General features: G+C 40.0%; 1 protein-coding gene across 1 annotated transcript in view; it reads left to right on the top strand.

The window, feature by feature from the left end:
- The first annotated feature begins 12,447 nt into the window (after nucleotides 1-12,447).
- The window catches only part of LOC132822665 (neurofilament medium polypeptide-like), a 34,002-nt gene continuing 32,969 nt past the window's right edge, over nucleotides 12,448-13,480 (top strand). The window contains exon 1 of the mRNA XM_060835915.1: nucleotides 12,448-12,519. Within this exon, the coding sequence (XP_060691898.1) occupies nucleotides 12,448-12,519 (72 nt within the window). The remainder of the gene's footprint in view (nucleotides 12,520-13,480) is intronic.

Here is a 13,480-nt window from a genome sequence, read left to right as displayed (position 1 = left end):
AACAACGGATACCCGAGCTACAAATCTTCAATCAGATTTTAAAGTTTAAATCCTCCAAAGCAGTTCTAGCAAATTTCCCTGCCAGTATATTAGTCTGCTTCCAATTTAGGTACAATCCATCCTCCTTGTACAGGTCACCAAAAGAAATTACAATGATCCAAAAATGTGAATCCTCCTCCCATACACCAGCTCTTCAGCCATGCATTCATCTGCTCTATCCTCCTATTCCTGCCCTCACTAGCACATAGCACTGGGAGTAATCCAGATATTACTACCCTTGAGGACCTCCTTTTTAAATTTCTGCCTAACTCTCTGTAATCTCCCTTCAGAATCTCAACCTTTTCCCTTCCTATATCGTTGGTTCCAATGTGGACAATGACCTCTTGCTGGCCCCTCTCCCCCATGAGAACATTCTGCACCCTCTCTGAGACATCCATGATCCTGGCACCAGGGAAACAACACACCATTCTGGGGTTTTTTTCTCTGCTGGCCACAGAAACATCTGTCTGTACCTCTGACTACAGAATTCCCTAACACAATTGATCTCTTGGAAGCCGACGTACCCCTCGTTTCTTTACAGCCAGTCTAAGTACCAGAAATGTGGCTGTTCATACTACGTTCCCCTGAGAATCCATCACCCCCTACATTTTCCAAAACAGCATACCGTTTGAAATGGCTATATCCACAAAAGACTCCTGCCCTATGTGCTGACTTCTCTCACCCTTCCTGGAGTTAACACATCTATGTGACTGTATCTGAGACTTCCCCCCTTTCTATAATTGCCATCCATCACATACTGTTGCTGTTGCAAATTCCTCATCGCTTCTATCTGTCTCTCCAGCCGATCCACTCGATCTGATAAGATTCGCATCCAACAGCATTTATGGCATGAATAAATTTTTTAAAACTTTTTTTGTACCTGTTCACTGGCTAGGCATGAAATTGATTTAGTAGTCATTAACAATCAAGTTTTTGTATTTTTACTTGCAATGATAATTACTTAACAACTTTGTTGGACGAAGTGTTACGTATGTGTTATTTTCCGATGTTAATTCACACCCTGTGATTGGCAATTTGAGTATTTCTTCTTATCTCAAGTTGCAGCTGATATGTACATTAATTATTCACGTGCTATTTATTTTTCAGCAAATTCTGCTTTGATCTTTTAAATTTGTCAATTTATTTTAAGTACAATTTATTTGTAAAAAAAAAATCAGGATTGACTTCATGCTATATAGTGGGTATGCTTAAACAGAAATTCATTGTTAGACCTCTAACAAAAACAGTTGGCTCTGAGAAGACGTGAGTACAGATCCAGACTAAGCAGGGTATGTATGTGCAGTGCTTCTCTTTTCCCTCTCCTTTCTTAGTATCCTACTTCTCCTCAAAACCTACACAAACCAACCAGGAGTGTTGATTGAAATGGATTTAAATAGATCCAAAATTGACAGACTCTCTGTCTTGCTTACTGCTATGGCTTGCTTCAAAAATTGTATTTTATATTATTTTTCAGTCTTGAAGTTATATCAACAGGATCTCATTGATAAACAATCCCCTTCAAACAAAATATTCAATGATATATAAAGTACTTTGAAACATAGAGGAGTGTCCCAACATTAATTACCTCCTCCTTCTATGGTTTGCTTTGGCTTGCCTGTCTCCCTGCCTTTTTGCATTAACTCTTGAAGTGTAGTATCTCTATTCTTCAAACTCTATTCTTCTACTTTCAGTCAAGGGGCTCATTGTTTGTATTTGCCTGTTCATCTGTAATTTATATTAGATTTGTTCCCATGAGTTGTTAATAAGCTGTTTATAATGGACTGAGTTTAAAATTACACAACACCAGTTTATAATCCAGAGGTTTATCTGGAAGCATGAGCTTTCGGAGCGCTGCTCCATCAGGTATCTCCACATCATAATACACTGGGCAGCCAACTTTTAATTCCTTATCAGGCTATTGAATCATTAGATGATTTATCTGTGGAGAACTGTTAACTGCAAAAATTAATTAATTTCACATTCCAGCAAGTAGTTTAATTAAGCAAAGTTAAATTAGAAAATACTAACACCACTTTACAATCTGGTTGTCTATTCATGCACTTAGTCAGCTATGGCTAACCTTTTTACTAACTACCATAACATAAGGCCAGTCATTCTACCAATTTATTTCCAGTGAAATGAAAGTTGCAGAACTAATTTAATCCCTGACCTATTTCAAGCTGACTACTTAATGTGTTTATTCTAAGCATGTTTCTAATTTGATTTGGATGTGCCAGTATTGGATTGAGCCAACTCATGTGACTTGGCCAACATTGTCTATCTCATACATTACGGGCAAAGATGCCCTGAGGCATAGTACATTAGTGAGACTGAGCAGAGGCTGTGGCAATGGATGAATGGACACCGCGCAATAATCACCAGCCAGGAGTGTCCCCTCCCAGTCTGAAAACATTTCAGTCATTCGGGACATTCAATTTCAGATCTTCGGATGATCATCTTCCAAGGTGGTCTTCAAGACAGGCAACAACGCAAAGTAGCCAAGCAGAGGCTGATAGCCAAGTTCAATACCCATGAAATGGTCTCAACCGAAACCTTGGGTTCATGTCAGGTGACCCCGCTACACTATACACTCTCTCACACACACAGGCACACACAAGTGCACACGCGTGCACACACACACTCCTACAGACCCATACAGACTCTCTCTCATACGCTCACACACATACTCCCCACACTCACACCCACACACACACCCTCTCATAGACTTATATCCTATTAAACTCACACACATACATACACTCTCTAACATACTCACACCGCCACACATATACCCATTTGCACACACTCACTTGGTCTCCCCTGCGCGCGCGCGCGCACACACACACACACACACACACATACAAGTTTGTAGGGTGAATTTGTACTTTTAATTTTGCTCAAGAACCGCATAAATCCATGTAAAATTTGGTAAATTGCACCTTAGGAATAGAATCAGTCTGACCTAACATTGGGGCACAGACAGGCTTTAATTTTACAACTTCAATGCATTATCTGAGTTGAGATGGCACTGATTGTTAAAAGCTATCTTGAGAAAAGTTCTGGAATTTACATATGAAGGACATGAAACTAACATCATAATTCTAAAAGATGAAAGATCAAGCTAAACTTGTTTAATATTACATCCGTAACACTGCAATCCTATTGCTATAAATTCACTGTCGTATGATCCTACTCCACAACCACTTGATGAAGAAGCAGCGCTTCGAAAGCTGGAGCTTCCAAGTAAATCTGTTGGACTATAACCTGGTGTTGTGTGATTTTTTTTTAACCTTGTTTCTAATATGTAATATTCGGTCAAAAATTGCAGCTGATGGGGAGAATAGTCTGTTGCAGATAATAGAAGTTCTCTGAAACTTCTCAGGGCATTTGTGGTATCCAATATCAATTCTCAAAACAACACAAGACTCAGCAGTGTGCTTGAACAAAACATTCTGACTGAAATTCTATCACGTGTTAGAACACTGACGCAGCTGTGAAAAATTCTGAGAGTTGGGAGTGTGATGAGTTTAGGTTTTATAGTTTTTGTTAGATGCCAGCTTGCAAGTGGTGCTTCTTTGTATTCTTTACCTGATGTGTGCTCCCATATTCTTTGGATTTTGGAGATGACTGCAGTGTTCAGAGAAGAGAGCTATTACAGGAGTTGGCTGAAGGTGGGTGTAGAAAGTTTCCTCATTTGATGTTTGAGTGCTGCTGTCTACTGAGTGATTAGACTTCTATTACAAATTGTGCAATTGTCATTGATCTTGTTCTTTTTTACAATTGCAAGCCCTCCATGAAATCCACTTTATAACTTCCTTTGCCTGCCTATGCTTCTGTGAACTGCCTTCTAATCTTTCTACATTAAACCTATACACATTCATATAATGTTGTTATAGAGCAAGTAATATGAGCTGTAGCTGACAAATTCTCCTGTTTACGTGTTAGCTTGCTTCCATAACAAATCCCAGATCTAAGCTCTGTACATCTGCTTGGAATTTCTGGTACCAGAGAATGAGGGAAGACTGGTGAATTAAACCACTTTTATGCAAGAGGCCTGGCAGGTAAGGCTGATGAACTCAGGGCATGGTTAAGAACATGGAACTGGGGTATCATAGCAATTACAGAAATATGGGTCAGGGATGGACAGGACTGGCAGCCCAAAATCCAGGGTATAGGTGCTGTAGGAAAGATGGAGGGTGAGTGGTGTTTTTGGTTAAGGAAAACCACAGCATATTCCGCGGGGATTGTCTGGTGAAGCTATATGGACAAAACTGAGAAATAAGGAGATGATCTTTTCAATGGGATTGTACTATAGGCCAGCGGGAAATTGAGTGAATACATAGCTGTGGTAGAAGATTTTATCTTTCCATATATAGTCTGGGACTGCATTGTGTTAAGGGTTTGGATGGGGAGGAATTTTAGTGTATTCAAGAAAACTTCCTCAATTAATATATAGGTGGCTCCTCTGGAGAGGGGGCAAACTCAAAGACAGGGCAAGTGACTGAGGTATTATTTGGGACCAATGACTGTAATTCCATTCGCTTTGAAATGGTTATGGAGAAGTATAGACCTCGTCCATAAGTTAAAGTTCTGAACCAGGGGCAGGTTAATTTTGATGGTATTAGACAGGATCTTTCAAAAGTTGATTGGGAGACAGCGTTCACAGGTAAAAGCAAGCCTGGCAAGTAGATGGTTTTTAAAATTGAGATTATGAGAGTTCAGGGACGGCATGTTCCTGTTAGTGTAAAGGTCAAGGCTGACAGGAGTAGGGAATACTGAATGACTAAAGAGGCTCTGATCAAGAAAAAGGAGGAGTTATATGTCAGGTATGAAGTGAATTTACTAGTCACTTGTCCAGAATTAATGCATTTACATGTGGATTGCTTCGGTATCTGAGAAATTGCAAATGGTGCTGAACATTGTACAATAATCAGTAAACATCTCATTTCTAACCTTATGATGGAGGGAAGATCATTGATGAAGCAGCTGAAGATGGTTGGGCTGAGAACAGTATGCTGAGGAACTCCTGCAGAGATGACCTAGCGTTGAAATGACTGACCTCCAACAACCACAACCATCTTCCTATTTTCCAAGTACGACTCCAACCAATGGAGGGTTTGCCCACTGATACTCATTGATTCCAGTTTTGCTTGGGCTCCTTGATGCCACACTCAGTCGATCGCCACCTCAATGTCAAGGGCTATCACTCTCACTCACCTCTTGAATTTCGCTCTTTTGTCCATGTTTCAACTAAGGTTGAAAGGAGCTGAGTGGTCCTGGAAGAACCCAAACTGGGTGTCACTGAGCAGGTTATTGTTGAGTAAGTGCTGCTTGATAGCACTGTTGATTACATTTTCCATCACTTTACTGATGATTAAGAGTAGACTGATGTGGCTAGATTGGATTTGTCCTGCTTTTTATGTACAGGACATACCTGGACAATTTTGCATGATGTCAGGTAGATGCATGTATTGTAATTACAACTTGGCTAGAGGGCAAGTTCTAGAGCACAAATCTTCAGTACTATTGCCGAATGACAATAGGGCCCAATAGTATCCAGTGTCTCCAACCATTTCTTGCTATCACATGGAATGAATCAAATTGACTGAAAACGAGTTTCTGTAATGCTGACAACTACTGGATGAGGCCAAGATGGATCATCCACACTGCAAATGCTTCAGCCTTATCTTTTGCACTGATGTATTGGGCTCTTCCATCATTGAGGATGGGTATATTTGTGAAGCCTTTTCCTCCAGTGAGTTGTTTACTTGTCCACTGCTATCCTCAACTGGATGTGTCAGGATTGCAGAGTTTAGATCTGATCCGTTAGTCATAGAGTTGCTTAGTTGTCTATCACTTGTTGCTAACAGATGTAGTCCTATGTGGTAGCTCCACTGGGTTGTCACTTCATTTTCAGGATTGCCTGGTGCTCTTCCTGGCATGTCCTTTTGCACTCTCCGTTGAACCAGAGTTGATCCTCTGGCTTGATGGTAATGATGAGAGGGGATATGCTGGTTGCAGGTTGCGCTGGAGCATAGTTCTCCTACTGCTGATAGCCCACATTGCCTCATAGATGCCCATTCTTGAGTTGCTAGGTCTACCCTTTACCACAGTGATAGCATCAGACCACACGATGGAGGTTATTTCCAATGTAAAGGCAATCTTTGTCTCCAGCATGGTGGTCACTCTTACCACTACTGTCATGGACAGATGCACCTGCAGCCATTAGATTGGTAAGGATGAGGTCAAGTATATTATTCCGTTTTTTGGTTCCCTTACCACTTGCTGCAGACCCAATCTAGCAGCTATGTCCTTTAGGACCCAACCAGCTCGATCAGTAGCGCTGCTGCCGAGCCACTCTTGATAGCGGACTTTGAATTCTCCCACCCAAAGTACATTTTGTGCTCTTGCTATCCTACATGCTTCCTCCAAGTATTGTTCAATATGGAGGAGTATCAATTCATCAGCTGAGGGAGAATAGTACGTAGTAAGCAGTAGGAGATTTCCTTGCCCATGTTTAACCTGAAACCATGAGACTTCATGAGGCCTGAAGGCAACGTTGAGGACTCCTAGGACAACTTTTGACAACTGTATACCGCTATGCCACCACCTCTGCCAGATCTATCTTACCAGTGGGACAGGACTGTGATTCCATGAGCCTGGGATGAAAACCATAAAGAACTGGGGATTTATCAACTTGCAGTTACAACAGCTTGCTCAGGACAATGCTCTGGAAATTGTAATTTTCTGACATTTTTTTCCTTCCCTTCAATCCCTGATTAACTGGTATTTCTGGGATGCGATTTATATCCTTTCTGATATTGTGTCTTTCCCAGGGTAGAAATGTCAATTACTAAGAGATGTTTCTTTAAGGTGAAGGGATGAAGGTTTAAAGGAGCTGAGAGAGGCAAAACTTCTACACAGAGATTGGGAAGTGCCTGGAATGCAATGCTAGAGGAAGTGATAGAAACAGATACAACCGCAATGTCTAAGCGGTATTTTGGCAGATACATGTATACGTAGGGAATAGAAGGATTTTAACCATGTAAAGGCAAAAGGTTTTAGTTTAGAAAGGCATGGTGGGCTGAAGGACCTGTTCTTTGTTTTGAACCAGCGAAGTAAGTTTGGCAGTAAAATTTAAAGGATATTGTTTGTAATTCAAAATTGATCAAAGAATGAATACTTAAACCAGTACAATACATCTTATAATTTACAGACTGTAAATTTACAGTAGATTTACTGGTGAGGGAAATTCAACTGGTGATCAATTTCAATTGCATGTTACATCTTGCAGTTATGTACTATAAATAAGTTTTGTCTTAAAGGTCTATACTGTCATGAACTTAAAATTGCTATGATCCCTTGAGATATGAATGGAAGTAACCTGAGAAGAGTGATGATTCTAAAACAAAATTCTAGACTTTTCATATATGGGCAATGGCATGTCTTCTTGCACAACATGTGACGCCTGCAACTTAAATTTAAACACAACGACAGATTGGTGAAGCACAGCATTGCACTGTGAAGCTTCTAATTCTCTGTGCCTCTTGCTAAAAATACTTTTCAACAGAGAGAATCTGTGCAAACAACAAGAAAGTCATATGCTGAATCCGACCTTTCAGTCTTGAAATCTCTGTGAAAAAGTTGTTTTTGACATGTCTATCCCGATGGAATATAGTTCAATCTACAGAGGTTCACAAACTATGGATAATCTGGAGAAACAGCTGATATGCCCAATATGTTTGGAAATGTTTACTAAGCCTGTTGTGATCCTGCCTTGTCAACACAACCTATGTAGAAAATGTGCAAATGATATTTTTCAGGTAAGAGATGTACTTGTACTCTAATTTAAAAACTTGTTTCAAACTATCAAGAATAAAATATATTTAAGCCATAATTTAAACTTTTGTAGATGCCAAAAGTAAATCACTCCATAACATGAGTGAACACTGATTAAGGGATGGGGATGGGAGCTGGCCACTTTTCTAATGAGGTTTAGAGGAATTTTGCTTTCATTATCTACAGTACAATGAGAATTCAGAACTATTTCAATTTCATTCTGCTTTGCATATCTAATAACTTTCATAGCAATTCAATGTTAGCAGACCCTTAAAGAATAAACCAGAGCTCTACTTCTTACTGTAGAATAATCTTTGAAGCATACTTAATTATTTTAGGACTTTTTTTTCAAAAATGCTGTTCTTTTATATTAATGCATAAAAATGATTCAAAAGTACTTCTAAATTTGATTTACAGGATGTGTGTGTGTTTTTTTAGAAGTAATGAAATAGAAAAGAATGTGTACTTTGGGGTTGAAAAGTAGCGATGGAACACTTGTTATTTCCAGAATGACTACCATGTTTATTGAAAGTCAAGGATGATAAACTGGTTGTTGTGGGTCAATAACATCAATGTTGTTTAGTAGATTTCAGAAAAGCATTATTCGCCATTTGGAATAACCCAAGTTAGTAATAGAGAGCCAACCTGGGATTTATTAAAAACAATTTAACTCTAACTAAAATTTGTCGTTGAAATAATGAGGAACGCTATAAGTGTACCTTTGAAAAATTATTCAATTAAGTGCCTTATTATAGACTTGTTAGCAAAGTTGATACTCCTGGGATTGAAGGGGTGTTGACAGCAAGGATAAAAAAATTGGCTGTGAGATAGAAGGTGGAAAGTAGTTGTGAAAGTGTATTTTAGAAGGATTGTACCACTTCATCCAACATTAATTTTAAGGACACGGCTACTTTTGATTATATAGTAATATTTTGGACTTGGCTACTTGAATCAACTTTTCAGTTTGATACAAACTTGGAAATGTAGATAACAATGAGAACGTAGCAGTAGACTAAAGCAGCTAATGTACTAGTGTGACTGCCTTAAAAACAGAGTATAAACTTGCATATATCAAATACTCAGTTATCACATCTTCCACATGAAACTCAAAGAAATTGCTTATTGTTTGGATCTAGTTTTATTCCCAAAGAGTCTACAATTTTGAAAAACTGAAGATCCTGAATTGGAAAGAGAAATGATATGGAACAGGCTTATATATTGCAATATATATAATTACAAAAATGATATTAGTTTGTTTTTAAACAAACAAATTTGTTTCAAAAAGATATTAATAATTGATTGATCTCTTCTTAATACCTGTTGTGCTTACACTATGAAGGCCAATTTTGCAATCCCTGATAAAATGGTTATTGGGAGTACAGCCAGACTTTGGGTTGGAATCTAAATGGCTTTGCCAGGTTTGTGACATCAGCCGCTGTAACTATTTTAATCAGCTCCCAGCGTAGATTCCAGAAGAACAGGAAGACTGATAATTGCTAAACAGATGAACAGACATCAAGCTAGATGCAAGTAATCCTGGGCATTTTCAACACTGATTCCAGATTCCATGAGCTCAGTTGGCTTCAAGCCGAACAAGATTAAGTAATCATCTAGTTATCAATATGCAATACTCCAGGTTAACTGAATATCAATGAATTCAGCAAAAGAGGAAAAAATACTCGAAGATGATATTAGAAGAGAGTGAAAGCACATATAAAAGGGAATTTAGAAAGTCTTCTATCAGTATGTAAATAGTCAAGAGATAAATGAATAATTTGTACTTGTCTTTACCAAGGAAAAAGATGTTGAGTATGAGGACTCAGTTGGGATAATGGATTTTAAAAAATTATTGAATGACTGGCTATTCTTAAAGTTAATAATCCATCAGGACTGTATCGGACAAATCCAAGTCCTGTAGGCAAAGAGTAAGGCTTAGGGCTTGCTGGTTAGCTCGCATAGAAAACTGGCATAGCCATGCAGTTTAAATTTCCACCTCCTATACTATAACTATTCTCTGATTCTAAGTCCCTATGCCAACAAAAATATATTCGTTCTTTCCCAACTGTAGATCTAGTCAGTACTCATGACTGTACAGGAAAGAAGCTACAGATATTTCTCCCTAAAATTAGTGAAATGCATCTGCTAAATAAATACCAGAGAGTCACCAGGCAATATAGATGTGTCTTTTAAAAGACATTACTCACTGTATGAACAAGCATGTATGGAATGATAATGTTATAGTCATTACATTTTGGCTCCTTTGAAATTTCAATGCAATCTGCTGGTCATCCTTTGCCATCATTTCACAGTTAGCCTTTACATTTCATTAAAAGGTCAAGTTTTAAAAAGGGAAGCCATTTTATTATTCTTCATTGCTACAATTTATGTACCAACATGCAAATTCATATGCATGCTTGTAAAATGTTTCATAAGATACATTGCCAAAATTGTGTTTTGGAGTGGTGTTTTATTCAGTTTCTGCTTAAATTAGATTAAATTACTAACAGTGTGGAAACAGGCCTAATGGCCCAACAAGTCTATACCGACCCTCCAAAGAGCAACCCACCCAGACCCATTCCCCTACATTTACCCCTTCACGTAACACTACAGGCAATTTAGCATGGCCAATTTACCTAACCTGCACATTTTTGGACTGGATGTTCAAATTCCAGACAGTATCATCTAAATGTAATTTACTTTTGCTAGTCTCGTGGCACAGCTGGAGTTTCAGGAGGTCGGTTCCGGTGTCCATCTTGTCGTCACGAGGTTATTCTGGATAGACATGGAATTTATGGACTCCAGCGAAATTTGTTGGTGGAAAATATTATTGACATTTATAAACAAGAGTCTTCAAGGTAGGAATTATCTTATTGCACATCAAAAGCAGAATTACAGTATACCTTTTATGCAATTTCATGACCAGGAATAGTGAAATAACTCCACAGAGACTAGTATCCTATCACTAAGTTGCCCTTTATTTACATGTGGAGAGTCCTTGACATTGATCCAGCTCCCTTAGAGCCAGCTCTCAGAGTGAGCAGGATGTCTCACAATCTTGTTCTTTCTATGACCCCCACACTACCGCCTAACTGCTTATTTTTTCCCCAGCACCCATGTTGCATGTGTGCAGGTGTGAACAATCTTGTTCTTTTTCTTTTTTTCATTTTTAATTTTTTTTCTTTGTTTTTATTCTTCTTTTCTTTTAACCCCCCACACTACCGCCTAACTGCAGTAATGCCTATTTCTTCCCCAGCATCCATGTTGTGTGTGTGCAGGTGTGAGACACAGGGAGAGACACAAGGTGCACAAATCTTTATTCAATTTCCACCACCAGGAAGATAGGAAAACACCTGAGTGACAAACAGTGCCCTTCACATCAAAGGACAATGCTGTATGATCAAACAGTGAAGGGGAGGGCAGGGATTAAATCAAAATAGAGTTGGAGGGGGAAATAATGCACTCCACTCCCTGCAGCGCCCACCTCTCCCTGAACAACTTCAGGGTGTTGGTGGACACTGCGTGATCCTTCTCCAAGGACACCCGGGCTCTAACGTAACCGTGGAAGAGGGGCAGGCAGTTTGCCCTAACGACCCCCTACCAATCTTGTTCTTTGTTTTTTCTTTTTCTGTCTTTTTTTGTCTACTTTTTTCTTTTTTTAGCTGGTTCAGGGATAGTCCCTTTCCCCTCTGACACCTTCAAGAAGGAGAGTCCTTGAACACACACACACTCACTCTGATCCAACTCAAGATAGGCAAACACCTGAGTGGCCAGTGACAAGCAGTGCCCTTCACATCAGGGGACAATGCTGTGTGATTCTCCTGGTTATAATTTTCTGTTTTTTTTTAATTAACCCCCCACACTACCACCTAACTGCGGTAGTGCTTATTTTTACCCAGCACCCATGGTGTGTGTGTGCAGTGTGAGACACAGTGAGAGACACAAAGTGCATGAATCTTTATTCAATTTCCACCACCAGGAAGATAGGAAAACACCCGGGTGGCCAGTGACAAGCAGTGCCCTTCACATCAAAGGGAAATGCTGCGTGATCAAACAGTGAAGGGGAGGGTAGGGACTCTCCCTTTGCACTCCATTCCCTGCGGCGTCCACCTCTCCCTGAACAACTCCAGGGTGTTGGTGGACACCGCGTGCTCCTTCTCCAAGGACACCCGGGCTCTAACGTAACCACAGAAGAGGGGCAGGCAGTCAGCCCTAACGACCCCCTAACAATCTTGTTCTTATCTGTCAGCCAGGTCTCCCTGATTGTCCTAGATTAACAGCCCCAATTAGGGAACTCATATTCTGCAGCTGACCTCGTTAAAATCGCTGCATCTGTCTCCATCTGAGTCTGAGGACATAGGCTGATTCTTTTTCTCGTAACTTCTCCTGAGATGTTTTAGCACCGGGTCAAGTTCTTCCAACTCTGCCTCGGATACTAGCAGTGTGTAATGCTCAGTCACTCACCTCTTGTGCCCGAAGCGCCTTGGAAGGAATTTATTCTCTTCTTCAGGCAGCAAAGGCATCAAGGCAGCTACATCCACTCTGTCCATCTCTGATTCTGAGTTATCGTCAATGCTTGATGAAGAAGGAGAACCCATGGGTTCCAGAACAGTCAGCAAGGCTGTTGAAGAGGCAGGCATGTTTGTGAGGTTGTAACACTTCATATGGTCCACAATTTAGTTCAGGATCGTTGCACCTATCCTAACTTTATTCATCAGTAGACCAGATCTTGCGTCAACTGTGCCTTTTACCCAGTCATTCCCATGGTTCCTACGCCAAACTTTGTCCACTGAAGTAAATTGTCTCTTTTGCATAGTGAAGTCTTGTGTCCCACATTAACATTCTAGATGCCATTTCACTGCACCCCACCCCCACCCCCACAAGTCTAGAATGATTAGATTTAGAACATAGAACATTACAGTACAGTACAGGCCCTTCAGCCCTTGATGTTGCGCTGACCTGTGAAACCAATCTGAAGCCCATCTAGCCTACACTATTCCATTTTCATCCGTATGTTTATCCAATGGCCACTTAAATGCCCTTAAATTTGTGAATCTACTACTGTTGCAGGCAGGGTGTTTGATGCCCCTACTACTCTCTGAGTAAAGAAACTACCTCTGACATCTGTCCTATATCTATCACCCCTCAATTTAAAGCTATGTCCCCTCGTGATTGCCATCACCATCTTTGGAAAAAGGCTCTCACTGTCCACCCTATCAAACCCTCTGATTATCTTATATGTCTCCATTAATTCACATCTCAACCTTCTTCTCTCTAATGAAAACAGCCTCAAGTGCCTCGGCCTTTCCTCATAAGATCTTCCCTCCATACCAGGCAACATCCTTGTAAATCTCCTCTGAAACCTTCACCAGATTTAACCTGGTGTGGAATGTTCTCCCCATTAGCAACTTTGCCAGAGCTAGCCCTATAGTTGCATGAGGTGTGATCCTATAATCAAATACGAATGAGGACAATTTGGTATCTAGTGAAGCTGTAGGTTGTTTCTTTAAGCCTGCCATCAAAGTTTGGACAGCTCTTTCTGCCAAGCCATTGGATGATGGATGATATGGAGCTGTCCTTATTTGACGAATATCATTCAATTTTA

The sequence above is a fragment of the Hemiscyllium ocellatum genome, chromosome 15, assembly GCF_020745735.1.
Source record: "Hemiscyllium ocellatum isolate sHemOce1 chromosome 15, sHemOce1.pat.X.cur, whole genome shotgun sequence".
In the NCBI taxonomy this organism is placed as follows: Eukaryota; Metazoa; Chordata; class Chondrichthyes; order Orectolobiformes; family Hemiscylliidae; genus Hemiscyllium; species Hemiscyllium ocellatum.
The sequence above is the reverse complement of the archived record's forward strand: the minus strand, read 5'-3'. Positions and strand labels throughout refer to the sequence as shown.